Raw genomic sequence first — 15,023 nt, 5'->3', positions numbered from 1 at the left:
ATGTCTATGTATTTGATAGCCAGTTTTGTGTGCTTTTCCATCACAGTTTCTGCTCAAAGCACTCCTGGCCTTCACAACACTTTCTGATGAGTGAGTTACTCATCACTCTGATTTTAAATAGAGATCTACTCTGTGGTCTCTCAGAAGGTGGCTGGAGGAGGCAAGGTAAAAACCACCCCTTCCAACATCTGCAATATTCCTTCCCCTCCTGAATCTGTGCAGACACCAAGCAGCTTTCTAGCTGAAGCAATCACTGTCATGATTCCAGGTGACCTGCTAATACACAGTGTTGGGAACACAAGCAGGGCTCCTGTGAATGAACAGTAAAGCTGATGAAGTCAGAAACCAGAGATCTGCAGTCAATGGTTCAATGTTCAGATGGAGACCAGCAACAAGTGGCATCCCTCAGGGGTTAGTACTGGGACCAATGCCATGTAACATCTTTGTCAGTGACAGGGAAAGGAGGAACAAGTCTGCAGATGACACCAAACTCTATGACCTGGTTGACATGATGCAGGGAAGGGATGGCATCCAGAGGGCCTTGGGCAGGCTTGAGAGGTGGGGCCAAAACCAATCTCCTGAAGTTCAACAAGGCCAAGTGTGAGTTTCTTACACCCAGGTCAGGGTAATCCCAAGCACAAATATAGGGTGGGTGAGGAGGGGCTTGAGAGCATTCTTCAGGAGAAGATCTTGGCAATGTTGGTTGATGAAAAATTCACCATGAGCCAACAATGGTTGCTGGCAGCCCAGAAAGCAGCTGTGTGCCAGGCTGTATCCAAAGCAGTGAGTGCATCAGGAAGAGGGAGGGAATTTGCCCCCTCGACTCTGCTCTTGTGAGACCCCACATGGAGCACTGCATCCAGTTCTGGTGCCCCCAGCATAAGAAGGACACAGAACTACTGGAGCTGATCCAGAGGAGGGCCACAAAGATGATCAGAAGGCTGGAGAGCCTCCCCTGTGGGGACAGGCTGGGAGAGCTGGGGCTGTTCAGTCTGGAGAAGAGAAGACTCTGGGGAGACCTCCCAACAGCCTTCCAGTACCTGAAGAGGGCCTACAAGAAACTTGGGAAGGGACTTTTTACAAGGGCTTGGAGTGATAGGATGAGAAAGGGTGGACTGCAGCTTGAAGAGGACAGATTTAGATTGCTGATTAGGAAGAAATTATTTACAGTGAGGGCAGTGAGACACTGGAACAAGTTGCCCAGGGAGGTTGTGGATGAGGTTGGATAAGGCCTTGGAGCAACCTGGTCTAGCAGAAGGTGTCCCCGGCCATGGCACAGGGGTTGTAATTAGATGGTCTTCAGCATTCCTTCCAACCTAAACCAATCCATGAATCAGGCTTTCTAATCAAGACACATTTTGTGTGATCATACTTTAAATGCCTGGACAATAATTAGAGTATTAGTTGAAAAATAACCAAACTAAAGCAACTGTGTGAAATTTATCTCCTCTTCAACAGGCAACCAGGAGGAGCCACCTCTGGAAGTTTTTAAGGCCAGGCTGGATGGGGCTCTGAGCAACCTGATCTAGTTGAAAGTGTCCCTGCAGGGGAGTTGGAACTGGATGATCCTTGAGGTCCCTTCCAACCCTGACAGTTCTATGATTCTAAGATCTCAAACTGTGATGACTAAATACAAGTAAGCATTAGGTAACATTAAACTATGACTAATGTGCATGTCCCAGGTGGAGGTATAAAGAAAGCTATTTCACTGTGAATAAGAGCAAGTGTCTGAACAACAACTTCTTGATCCAGTCTTGGCTTCACAGGTCTAACAGTGCAGAGGGAAAAAGTTAATGCTGTGCATCAGGCTGGATGTGAGGAGGAGGTTCTTCACCATGAGAGTGGTGAAGCCCTGGAATGGGTTGTCCAGGGAGGTGGTTGAGGCCGCACCCCTGGAGGTGTTTAAGACCAGGCTGGGTGAGGCTCTGGCCAGCCTGATCTAGTGTGGGGTGTCCCTGCCCATGGCAGGGGGGTTGGAACTAGAAGATCCTTGTGGTCCCTTCCAACCCTGACTGACACTATGATACTATGATAATCTTTCTTTCTATGGGCCAATGCTTCTAACCTCTTCACTTTTTCTCACAACCCTGCCATCCTTTTGGTTTTCACTCTTTCTCCAGTTGAATGCAAGCCTGAATTTTACACTCTAACAATATACATTAAAAAAGCACACCCAGGCTATCTTTAGCTATCGAGATTGTGATCTGTTCTCACCACTCCTCCATCACCATGTCCTTCCTCCAGTCTCCGCATGCGAGGTGTCAGATTTTTCTCATACTAATTATCGTCAAAGACAGAGACTCAAAACAAAGAGATCTTCCTCAGTTTAAAGCAAGGGGGGAAAAAATATATAAATCTTTTAAGTAATCTCTCCAATTATCCCAAGAACCTCAAACCTGTTTAGTCAAGGTCAAACAAATCAAAATATCATCCCAACAAAAGCGAAATGAATAAAAATAATCGCGCAGCAAAACCACAGAACAGAGAGCACAAGAAGAGCAGTGTATGAAAAATATTTTATATCTCAATAACTGTATGATTAGAAGCAGGAATATTTCCTTTTAGGCTGTAGAGGGACAAAGGGCTGTAGTAATAGGACAAGGGAGAGTGGGTTGAAATTAGAGAAGGGCAGATTTAGATTGGATGTTAGGCACAAGTTCTGTACCGTAAGAGAGGTGGAACACTGAAACAGGTTGCCCAGGAAGCTGGTTGAGGCCCCATACCTGGAGATATTCAAAGTCAGGGCAACCTATCATAGTATCATTCAGGGTTGGAAGGGACCACAAGGATCATCTAGTTCCAACCCCCCTGCCATGGGCAGGGACACCCCACACTACATCAGGCTGGACAGAGCCTCATCCAGCCTGCTCTTAAACACCTCCAGGGATGGGGCCCCAACCACCTCCCTGGACAACCCATTCCAGGGCTTCACCACTCTCATGGTGAAGAACCTCCTCCTCACATCCAGCCATTTGAATCTCCCCACCTCCAGCTTCATTCCATTCCCCCTAGTCCTATCACTACCTGAGATCCTGAGAAGTCCTTCCCCAGCCTTCCTGTAGGCCCCCTTCAGATACTGGAAGGCCACAATTAGGTCACCTCCTGACGTAATGAAGGATGTCCCTGATTACTGCAGGGGGTTTAGCAAGATGGAGGTCCCTTCCAACTCACACCATTCTGTGATTTGTAAGTATGTTAAATTAATTGTTTCTTACTGATCCTACATGTGACAGCTGACAGAAGTAGTCACAGACACCTCTAAAACCAACAAACTGCAGGGAGGTTGGACTAGATGACCTTTGGAAGTCCCTTTCAACCCAACCTGTTCTATGATTCTACAATACTCAGAAAGGACATGATGCTAACAGAAGGCAGAGCCCTGTGCTCAGCTGCAGAGTACCTCACTAGATACAAAAAACTTCTTTTTCAACTTCATTAACTCTGATTTCCTCATTTTTAATGTCAAGAGGTTTTTTTAAAGAGTAGTGAAGGGAATCAGAACACACAAGAATGAGCCAGTTGTGAATTTGGTGCAAAACAACATTCACTGATGTGCTGGAAGTAATCAGCAACACGAACTTAAGAACTATAGGAGAAGCCCTGCAGAAGCCATCTCACTTCAGTAGCTAACACAGGCAGCTGCAACTGAAGGAAGAGAGGGAGGAACTGAACTGGTAAGTGACACTACCAGGCTGCAACCTCATTCTGCCAACACCCAGAGTCTCATCAGAAGGGCATGTGCACAGAAGGTGCTCGCCTCGCTGATTCGACTCACCCAGCCCTCACAGTGTGCAAGTGATGCCTTTCCAGGCTGCTGTGGAGGCAAAGAGGGCTCCAGAATGCTGCTACTCACAGAAAAAAAAAAACATGCAAAATTAATGGTATTTCTATGTCAAAACAGAGAGTCCCTGAGTGGGTGGCAATTTGTAAAGATCTCTAACAAAGCTCTGCAGCACTGAACTAGGATGTCTTCTGGAACAGTCTGCAAAAGGTTAGAGTCCCAGGCATAATTCATGGAACTAATATGCAACTCAAATGCAAAGGAAACACGGCAGAGCATTTTCAGCTCCTAAAGTTGTAATCACAAACCCCATCATGCAAGCCACATAACTGAGGACTTAAAATTGTAAAATAAAAGGATTTGCTTGAATTTCATTTTGTAAGATGAGGCTAAACCTAAAATTCAACATGTCCTAAATAGCTTTCATGATTGCTAACATCTTACCTGATATGACCAACCAATTCAATCAGTTTGTGGCTGAAGAAGTAGGCAGTCAGCTCAGAGACATGACTGAGCACAGAACAAACTCCAAAAAGAGTGGTGGTGCCATTCAGGTCTTCCAAGTGCCAGTAAAGAAAGGTGAACACAAAGCCATATCCAAACCCCATGAACCATGCCACGAAGAGCACTGAGCCATACTGGATACTACACAGCAGCTTTATGAGGTCCCAAAAACTGAAAGACTGGGACTGGCTGACATTGGTGGGAGTGTTATCAGAGGAGTCGTTGGAGGCACTTCTGTCTGCCTGTGAGATTTCCACCTCTTTCCTCTTGTTTTCATCTTGCTTGAAGTGCGTGTAATGAAATCGGAACTGGGTGGCCACAATCAATGCCATTGTCATCAGAACACCAAAAACGATGAAGACTATCCTGTAATTCTTGTACTCAGGGGCTTTACATCCTTGACCTTCAATGGCAACTTCTGTATGGGTGTAGTCAATGCCAATCCCCACAGAGAGCATGGCCAGCCCCCAGCCCAGAGAGCCCCACATACGCTGCAATCCATACCGGTCCCTGTGCTTGCCAAGGTACTGCAGAGTTACAGTGTCCACAATAGTAACAGAGGAAGCACTGAAAAACTCTCCTATGATGACAACCAGCAGAATGAGTAGAAAGATGGCTTCTACTTCTTGTTGGTCATAAACCAGCACGGCTTGGTCAGAAGGCATCGGCTTTGCGGTGATGGCAGCTGAGGTGCTACTTGGAGTCACGTTCCCCGGTGAGACTGGGCTAAGGGTGGTGTTCTTCAAAATCACATGAGTACTGTTCTCCAAGACAAACTCCACATCGCTGCTCTGTGTAGGTACCAGGGAAATTATTTCAGGATTAGGTGTCCCTGTTGTTTCAGAAGTGGCTGGACTGGAAGTGGGCAGGTCTCTCTTCCCACGAACTTTTGGGGGTGTAGTACTGGCTGTGGGCAGTGGAGAAGACATGGAGGCATTTTGTGGAGCTGCTGTTAAAAGGCTGCTCGCGTTGGTGGGATGTGCTGGGGGAAAGCCCTTTGGTACACATCTTAAGGTGGCTGGTCTAACAAATCCAATCCCCAGGTTAAATAAAACCCAACATAAAAGTGAGAACAGGAGGACTATCTTCCCTTTCTTGAAGCGATCTGCCACCACTCCCCAGAAGGGAGCACTGCAAAACTCAATAAAGTACCTGATGCCCACCAGAAGTCCGCTCTGACTGGGGGACATTCCCAGCTGCTTGTAATACACAGGCAGCAAGGGGTAGAGAGAGCCATAAGCTGAATAGAAGAAAAAATAAAAGACCTTAGAGATCAGAAGGTCATTGTTTATCTTGACACAGTGCTTTTCCAACCAGTCAAGCTCTTCCTCTGGGACAGCAGTTGTCTCTGTCGACGGGGATTCATTGTGGGGTGGCAAGTCTTGATCCTTGGAAATGCCATTGAAAGGATCAGCAAGCACATACTTCCTCTTCTGTTCTTCTTCGTCATCAGTTAGAATGGCAACCTTATCATCAGCTGCCATGGTTTACCACAAGCATCTGCTATCTGGTGCGCTCTCAAGGAACTTGGGCTACCCTGCGAACAAAGCAAACATGAGATGGTGAAGGTAGCACAGGGGAACAGACCTGCAGTGCCAGCCACCAAGGACAAAGACAGCTTCTTTTTTGTAAGCGACATTCCTGAGCAATAAATGCAGTACCAGGGTGGGGAAGGTCATTTGTCTAGACTAGTGGTACATGGGAGCATCAATAAAAACGTGCTTTATGACCACTTCTGTGAAGCTCTCCCAACAGCAGCTTTCATATTGTGCCATAAAACCCCTTTCATGTTTAGGGCAGAAAGTAATTTCTATATTAAAAGTTATTGTGGCAATTAAGTGCTAGTATTGGCAAGTCTTTTCTTTCAAGTTGGCTTTTCTCCCTCAAGGGTAACTGCTTCCCTATTATACCAAAGAATAGCCATGACTTCATAATTAAATAATGCAGCCACACATATACCCAGCTTTTTTTAATTATCAAACCAAATTATTATCCCAAGCCTCATGAGGCCTTCAAAAGGTTCATCAATCTCTGCTTCAAATATGATTTTCCAAGCATTTCACAACCGCAGCAGAAATAGGCAGGAAGTTTGAGCTTCTAGGCTGGACGGGAAGAGAGGTGGCTTGATGATCTTAAAGGTCCTTTCTGACCAAAACAATTCCATGATTCTACCTAGGATGGGGCTTCAGTGTTAAAATAAGGGATCCTCAGAATTAGGCTAACAACTTCAAAGGCATTAAAGACCTGGGAGCAAAAAAGGAGTAGAGGGTAAGTACAGGCCCTACAACAATCTCTTCAAGTCAAATTCTGAAATCCAAAGAAGGTGGATTGGCAGGTAAGTGCACTGCAGCTGCCCACACAGATCCTATGCAGAAGGAAAAGACTGCAGGACTGACAAGCAACACTGAAAGATAAATTCACCACTACAGAGACTGTGATTTGATCAAGCAGCTTTCATATTTAAAAATGACAAACCATTCTAATAAGCTAGGCCAGCTAACAGCAGCTTTCCTTTCAAGAGATAAAATAAAAGCTCTACCAGCAGGCTATCAGCTCAAAAACCTTCCATTAGACAACGACTTTTGCTATATTAATACATCTGTAAATTTAACCTAGGATGATTAGCTCATGTTCAATATGAGAACGTTGAATGCTTAATATATCTCAGCTTTGCCATGCCTTTGTGGTTTGGATTAGTGTTATTATCACACAGGAACAGGAACCTTTTCAAGGACCTACATTTGAAAAGAGCATTTTATTCCAGCAAAGCCTGACATTTCTCTGTGAGCGTTCAGTTTACAATTGGGAATATCATCCCAAGGAATGTGAGGTATTTTTTGGCAAGTCTGCACTGTATTCCCACTAGAAATGAAGCCACAGTCTGTCAAAACTCAACAGAAAGCCCAGTATTGCCCCCTTCAAAGTAGTCATGCATTGATATATGCAGTGCCTTTAAATTCTTCATTATAATTCAGAATGTACTTAAATACAACAGCTTCAAAAAACAATGCAAAGCTAATGACAGAAAAGAGACTCTAACATTCAGTGTTCACTTGCAGCCCAAAAGTCTAGTCACATCCTGAGCTGCATCAAAAGAATGGCCAGCAGATCAAGAGAGGTGATTCTGCCACTTTGCTCTGGTGACCCCTCACCTGGAGCGCTGCACCCAGCTGTGGGGCACTCAAAACAGGAAGGACATGGACCCAATCAAGTGGGTGCAGAGGAGGACCAAGAAAATGGATGATCAGGGGGCTGGAGCACCTCTCCCACAAGGACAGACTGAGGGAGCTGGGGTTGTTCAGCCTGGAGAAGAGGAAGGCTCCAGGGACACCTGACAGCAGCCTTCCAGTATCTGAAGGGGGGCCTACAAGAAGGCTGCAGAGGGACTGTTTACAAAGGCCTGCAGTGAAAGGACGAGTGACAATGATTTGAAATTAGAAAGGCTTTAGACTGCATGTTAAAACAAGTTCTTTACTGCAAGGGTGGTGAAATACTAGAACAGGTTGCCCAGGGAGGTAGTTGAGGACTCATCCCCAGGGATATTCAAGGTCAGGCTCCACAAGGCTGAGCAATCTGATGTGGTGAAGGATGTCCTTGTTCACTGCAGGAGGGTTAGAAAGGATGGCCTTTGGAGGTCCCTTCCAAAGCAAACCATTCTATGATTCCATGATTCACCAGTACGTTAAATTAATCGTTTCTTACTGATCCTACACATAACAGCTGACAGAAGTAATCATGGACACCTATAAAACCAGCAATCCATTAAAACAAATGAAACCTTACACAGTTCAGTGACAGACAAGTCTAAAAATACCAGCATTAAAATCTCAAATGCTCACAAGGTTTGTGTGTTTCACTTTTAAAGGTCATTTCTATGGGATACTATCTAGGAGGATCTCTGGTTTCACTTCAAAAAGGCTGCATAAAAAATCTTGGTACTTTAAGTATTCATTTATTCAAGGACAGAAGTTAATCAAACTGATGCCAACACAGAGACACAGGCTGCTGCTTTTCTCCAGTTTCTTCAGAGATAATCTGATTTAACAAAAAGGATTGCAGCTGTCAAAAGATTAGAAAAAGTCCTCATTAAGTTGTTAGAACACGTGAAAACACATTTTCTTGCTCATACCTGCTACCATCACAAACACGTGAACCAAAACCCAGCAGCTGTCTAGTCAGCTCCCGCCACTTTCAGTTCAGTCAATCACTTCCACCTGGCAGTTAGCAGGGCTGTGAGGTTTTTGCTCCTCTATTTGCCCTTTTTTGGCTTCTCTATCCATACACTAAATGCTGCTAATGCAAAGTGCTTTTATTTTCTTTAGGCCTCACTTTGCTTGTACAACAAAGATTCCTTGTTTCAAGGGGACATAACTGAGGTATCAGTGCTGTTTGTGTGCCCTACCAAAAGCAGTATAGGCTCCTCTATTTCAAAGCACTTGCTTATCAGCTCTGTCAGAGCTTTACAACATTTCCTTCTGAAGAATAAATTTCCTCCCCTGTTCCCATGGCATGACAACACAGAACTCACATTTTAACTACTCGCATATTAGGACAACTTCTTTGCAAGTATGAATTGAAATTCACAGACTACATTGGGTTAGAAGGGAGCTTCAAAGGTCATCTTGTCCAATACCCTTGCAGTCACCAGGGACACCTCCAACTAGAGCAGGCTGCCCAGGGTCACAGCAAGTCTGATCTTGAATGTCTCCAGGAACAGGGCTTCAACCACATTCCTGGGCAGCCTGTTGCAGTATTTCACCATTCTCATTGTAAAGAACTTCCTCCTGATGTGCACAATACATCTGCCCTGCTCCAGTTTCAAACCACTGCCCCCCATCCTTTCACTCCAAGCCCTTCTAAACTGTCCCTCCCCAGCCTTCCTGCAGATCCCCTTCAGATATTGAAATGTAGCTCTAAGGTCTACCTGGAGCCTCCTCTTCTCCAGGCTGAACAGCCCCAGTCCTCTCAGCCTGTCTTCACAGGAGAGGTGCTCTAGTCCCCTGATCATATTGGTGGCTCTCCTCTGGACCCATTCCAGAAGGTCCATGTCTCCAGTGCTCGGGGCCCTAGAGCTGTAGACTCTGAGGTCTCACCAGAGCAGAGTGTCAGAATCACCTCTCACAACCTGCTGGCCACACTTCTCTTGATGCAGCCCAGGATGCGATTTCCCTTCTGGGCTGCAAGTGCACGTTGCTGGCTCGTGTCCAGTTTCTCATCCACCAGCACCCCCAAATCCTTTTCTGCAGGGCATCATTTAAACAACACAGCCACTTTTCTTACCGCTATATATGAGCTCTGAACCATCTGGTTTCATATAAATTATACTGGAGGTTTTTAGAACAAGTAGTAACTGGTCTTTTAAAATTCACTTTCCCTTTTCCCTTGGCATGGGACTTCAATTTTGTATGCTGTATAAACAGTGGGGATATTAAAAAATTTATACTGCTGATCCCTGAACACTGCAGTCACTTCATCTTCTTCTCCCCACCCTACCTTCCATCTGCCCTAGCTTCCACCTTCTCCTAACCCACTCTGTGCAATGATAAATCCAAAAGATCCACTCCTAGTATTCTGACTAGAACATCTTGCATTAGAATGCTATGAAAAGTATATTTCATAATAATTCCAGTAAATATTTTCCCACCCTGAGGGTGCTTCACTGAGTATTATTAACAACACAGAATATACTCTTCAGAACTATAACAGCACCATGACTGGTAGGAGCCATATGGCATTCTTTAATGTTTTGATCACTAGTTTGTTTAGGAGTCAGGTTTTTGAAAGCCATTTCATTTAGCTTTTTTAAGTTCCAAAAATAAATGACTGAGAATGAGAAAAACCAAGAGAGTGGCATTGTTACTGAAAAATCCACAAAAAGCTTAATAATCTCTGGGGCTTTCCTTCTCCTGACAAAAATAGCACACCAGCCAGGGACGGAATGTGCAGCAAATCAAACAGATGGAAAAAACATGCACTTATGAGTGAGAAGAGACTACTTATCTACTGGTTATTTTAACCACAGCCTTCAAATACTATCACATCACTTGTAAAAAAACATTTTCTGATCCACACGAGAGGAGAAGGACTGAAGACAGCACTACTGGCAGGTTCAAAATGAACAACAGAGAACAGGAGTAAGGAAGAAAAGATCAGGAGAGCAAACAATGGATTTCAGAATTAATATAAATTGTAGAATCACAGAATTCTTTTGGTTGCAAAAAGACCCTTAAGATCATCAACTCCAACTATTTAAGATCACAGATTCACAGCATGCTTTGGGTTGGAAGAGATCCTCAAAGGTTATCTTGTCCAACGTCCCTGCAGCAGTGAGCAGGGACACCTGCGACTAGAGCAGGCTGCCCAGGGACACATCGAGGGGACAGGGCCTCAACCACATCCCTGGGCAGCCTGTTCCTGTATTTCACCACTTTCACTGTAAAGGACTTCCTCCTTATGTCCAACACACATCTGCCCTGCTCCAGTTTCAAACCACTGCCCCTTGTCCTATTGCTACATGATCTTCTAAACAGTCCTATGCCAGTCTTCTTGTATGCCCCACTTCGGGTACTGGAAAGCTGCTGTAAAGTCTCCCTGGACCTTTCTCTTCTCCAGGATGAACAGCCCCAATTCTTTCAGTCTGTCTTCACAGGAGAGGTGCTCCAGCCCTCTGAACATTTTCATGGCCCTCCTTTGGACCTGCTCCATCAGGTCCATGTCTCTCTTGTGTTGGGGGCCCCAGACTAAACACAGTACTCCAGGTGAGGTCTCACCAGAGCAGGTCAGAGCAGAGTGGCAGACACACCTCTCTCAAGCTGCTGGCCATGCTTCTTTTGACGCAGCCCAGGATGCCATTGGCCTTCTGGGCTGCAAGTGCACATTGTTGGCTGATGCCCAGCTTCTCATCCACCAGCACTCCCAAGTCCTTTTCTAGAGGGCTGCTCTCAATTTCATCATCCCCCAGACTGTTCTGCCTCAAACTCATCTGAAGCAAAACAGAGCACAATGTTTTGGTAGTGGTCTGTTGAACATCATCAGTTCAGCCAAGACAAGTGAGACCAGAGAGGTAAGCAAACTGGTGACATTACTCTAAAAAACAGGAGTAAGGGGGTTGAAGACTAAGTTTAAGCAAGTGCACAAACATTCAGCAAAGCCTTAATAAGAAAATTAGAAGAAACGTCTGCAAAGATCCTGAACCGCAAAGATGATCTACAAATGGAAACTTCTGCAAAGATCCCTGCAAATGGAATGGGAAGAGGTGCAGTAGATGTGCGCCACAAGAAAGCATCTAGGTCCTCTGGCAAACAAACAAGAGTTTGTCTTCCCACAGGTTTATGTTTCCAAACCACTACAGAACTCAGATCAGGCAATCAAGTCGTTGTTCCCTCATCATCCCACCATGCCTCATGACATGGCTACAATGCAAAAAAAGACTTAATTCAAATCTGAACTGCCCACTTCCCCCCAACCCCTGATCCTATTCTACCAGCCCTGGAGCATCAGAACCTTGCTCACAGCAGCACAGGAAGCTTGTGGCCAACTCAGCTCGCTCAGAATGGGGATTATTCTGCAAGATCACTCATGCTTTCAGCCTGTTCATGCATAAGTGCTCGTGCTTCCTTTCAGATTAATACTTGGTAACCACAAGACTATTCTTCCTTCAAGCTTTGCACAGATAAGGTTGGATTTTTTTTTTACCCAAATGGTAGAGTGTGGTGAGTTGAAATTACCCCCCCCCCCCCCCAATAGAATTGGCAAACTAGCTCAGATGGAAAGCAGATGAAGCTGTATTTACAAGCATACCAAAATCTAGAAATAAGGAATGCCATGAATATGCACAAAATATACAATATTTACAATTAATGAACAACACAAGAACCCCCCTGGACAAAGGGGTTGCCAGCAGCTTCCTCCTCATCTCCCCTGTACACAGGACAAGAGAAAAAAAAGAGAAAAGCAGATAATAGCTTATTAGTACTTAGCCAAAACAAAGAATGCAGCCAAGGTCAGCAACAGTTAAGCAAAAAAACCAGCAAGTATCTGCTAGAGTGAAGAAACCAAACACAGGAAGAGGTAGTTTACACAACTAACTTTATGTGAGATATGAGACCAATGAGATTATTGAGACCTTATAAGTATTTTTCTTTTGCATCCAACAGTAATTTATTTCTATTCTACCACTTTCCTACTCAATCTGTGGAAAACTTTCCTAGGCACAGCCTATAACTGCCACATAGAGTCTATTATTTTTCCTAAGCTTCCTGATACAGGTTGCTGCTGCCTGGTTTTTATCACTCCAGCAAGTCAAAACCCATTTTAAAACCCTTACATCTAAGACACATCCTTCATTGAGTCATCTTCTGCCAACTACAGCAACTTCACAGTATCACAGTATAACTAAGGTTGGAAGAGACCCGAGGATCATTGAGTCCAACCTATCACCACAGACCCATGACTAGACCGTGGCCCCAAGTGCCACATCCAATCTCCTCTTGAACACCTCCAGGGACAGTGACTCCACCACCTCCCTGGGCAGCCCATTCCAATGACGAACGACTCGCTTGGTGAAGAACTTTCTCCTCACCTCAAGTCTAAACCTCCCCTGGCGCAGCTTGAGACTGCGTCCCCTTGTTCTGGTGCTGGTTGCCTGGGAGAAGAGACCAACCCCTTCCCTAGCTACAACCACCTTTCAGGGAGTTGTAGAGAGCAATGAGGTCACCCCTGAGCCTCCTCTTCTCCAGGCTAAACAATCCCAGCTCCCTCAGCCTCTCCTCATGGGGCTTGTGCTCAATGCCTCTCCCCAGCCTTGTTGCCCTTCTCTGGACACGTTCAAGAGTCTCAATGTCCTTCTTAAACTTCCCTGCAGTATTGCACCTTTGAGTCACAATCTGAGGAACAGAGGAAAAACCATTTGACCCAAGGAATTCAGTGATGAGAATGCAATGGTCACTTTAATGACTGTAAGGAGGCTCTTTGGCAGGTGGGTGGAAAGAGCCAAATATGGGTATTCTACATTTAGTTAAGTATCTTCCTGGCATTGTTGTCTATTTTATTTCTTAAATTGATCCTCATTTACACTGGCTCTCCTACTAATCAGGAAGATTTCAAGATGAGAAAGGATAAAAAGCTAATCTATTCAAGACAACCTGACCCTACAACAAGTTCCCCACAAGACAAAAGAAAACAGTAGCAAGGAAAATAATAATACAGGATACTAAAAGCTCTCTCCCTGGGGTCACTCTTCCCAAAACATCTCACAATACCTGGTGTGGACTGTATCATATATATATATATATATATAAAGCCAATCAGCAGATCAGACTGGGGCAGCAAATCCCTAAACCTCTTAAGGAAAGCATCATGCTACTTACAGCACAAGGCATTAAAACTTCACTTGGAGACCAAGAGAAAGATTTAGGGTGAAGGAGAACCGCTGGACTTTAATAAAGTTCAATTCAGCACAAATATTCCATTTACTGGGCTTTGAGAATTAAAGTATAGTTAAGACTCACAAAGAGGAGCTTCAAAATCAGGGTTTAGATCTACAGTGGATGTAAAGAAACAACCGAAAATGCCCCCCAGGGCAGTTCATCACAAGACAGTGCAAATGACCATGAATAGTTTAACCCAATAAATAGCTAGAAAATAATGGGTAGAAGATTTATATTTATATATAGTCTCAGAAAAAAAATACTCTTAAGAGTATTTCAAAGCAGGAATAATTCATTAGTCTCTCAGGCAACACACTGCTGTAAGAAAGGGGCAGACCATCTTGCTGTTTGCATTGTGTGGATAAATCAATGCCAGCCAACATGCATCACATCTTATTTTACCCCTTTCAGACTTTCACTGACTAGGAAACTGACTTGGTAGCAAACACATCAAGTTCCACACAAAGTTTGCATAGCAACATTTTAAAATCTACTAACAGAAAGCATGTTTCCTGAATAAACCTTTTTGTTAAGAGCCGCTAATTATGGCTCGATCCAGAACAGGTCTGTGGTAGAGAATTAGACTGAAAAACTACCCATCACTCTCACCTCACTCATCCCCTGGGCTGCTGGGACTGCCACAATGAGTGCACTCATCATACTGCTCATGCACACTGCCTCCTCCTCAGCCCTCCTCATCTCACTGATCTAAACTACAAAACCTCTGGATCAAAGACTTTCTGCCACAGCATCTGGGCAGCATGTCTAAGAACGAAGCCCTGCATCAGGAGGCCTATGAGGCAGTGGTGTAATAAACACCAGTAACAGACCATGCTTTCCATTTCCAAGCAAGTTTCACCCATAAAGAACAGCCTGGTGCTGTCACCTGTGTCTATGCCAAAAAGGAGAATGTTATGCAAACAACTTGCGTCATGACAGAGGAGTGCACTGCCTTCGTTTACTCTTGCATCAGGTCACCAAACCCCTCCCAAGGAGGCCAACCTCGAGGCAGAGCCTTTGAAGGGTCTGTCCCCTGTCAAGCTATACAGCCACATGCCACAGGTTGACCCACCTGCCCTACCTCACCATCCCCTGCGATGCCCCAGCATGGTCGCCTTACTCAGAGCTTCTAAAGTCAGGAACGACTCACATTTAGTGAATTAACTTGGTGCTGGGAAATACATTTGCCTCAGGTCTGAAGTGAGACATTTCGTGTTGTAACGTTCACCACCATACTCAGGGTTTCCATGAAGTACAACACTGGACTCCTAAAACTGCTTTATCTTGTGTTGCTGGGTGTTCACTTCCTT

The 15,023-nt window shown here is 44.8% G+C and overlaps 1 protein-coding gene across 3 annotated transcripts in view; it reads right to left on the bottom strand.

The window, feature by feature from the left end:
* MFSD6 (major facilitator superfamily domain containing 6) overlaps positions 1 to 15,023 on the bottom strand; it is a 36,755-nt gene that overhangs the window by 19,490 nt on the left and 2,242 nt on the right. For all 3 annotated transcript variants that reach the window (XM_068137914.1, XM_068137915.1, XM_068137913.1), the window contains exon 2: positions 4,226 to 5,822. In XM_068137914.1, the coding sequence (XP_067994015.1) occupies positions 4,226 to 5,769 (1,544 nt within the window). In that variant the 5' untranslated portion in view covers positions 5,770 to 5,822. The remainder of the gene's footprint in view (positions 1 to 4,225; positions 5,823 to 15,023) is intronic.

This window comes from Melanerpes formicivorus, unplaced genomic scaffold, assembly GCF_026170545.1.
Source record: "Melanerpes formicivorus ecotype bairdi unplaced genomic scaffold, bMelFor1.0.p_v2 SCAF_5, whole genome shotgun sequence".
In the NCBI taxonomy this organism is placed as follows: domain Eukaryota; kingdom Metazoa; phylum Chordata; class Aves; order Piciformes; family Picidae; genus Melanerpes; species Melanerpes formicivorus.
The sequence above is the reverse complement of the archived record's forward strand: the minus strand, read 5'-3'. Positions and strand labels throughout refer to the sequence as shown.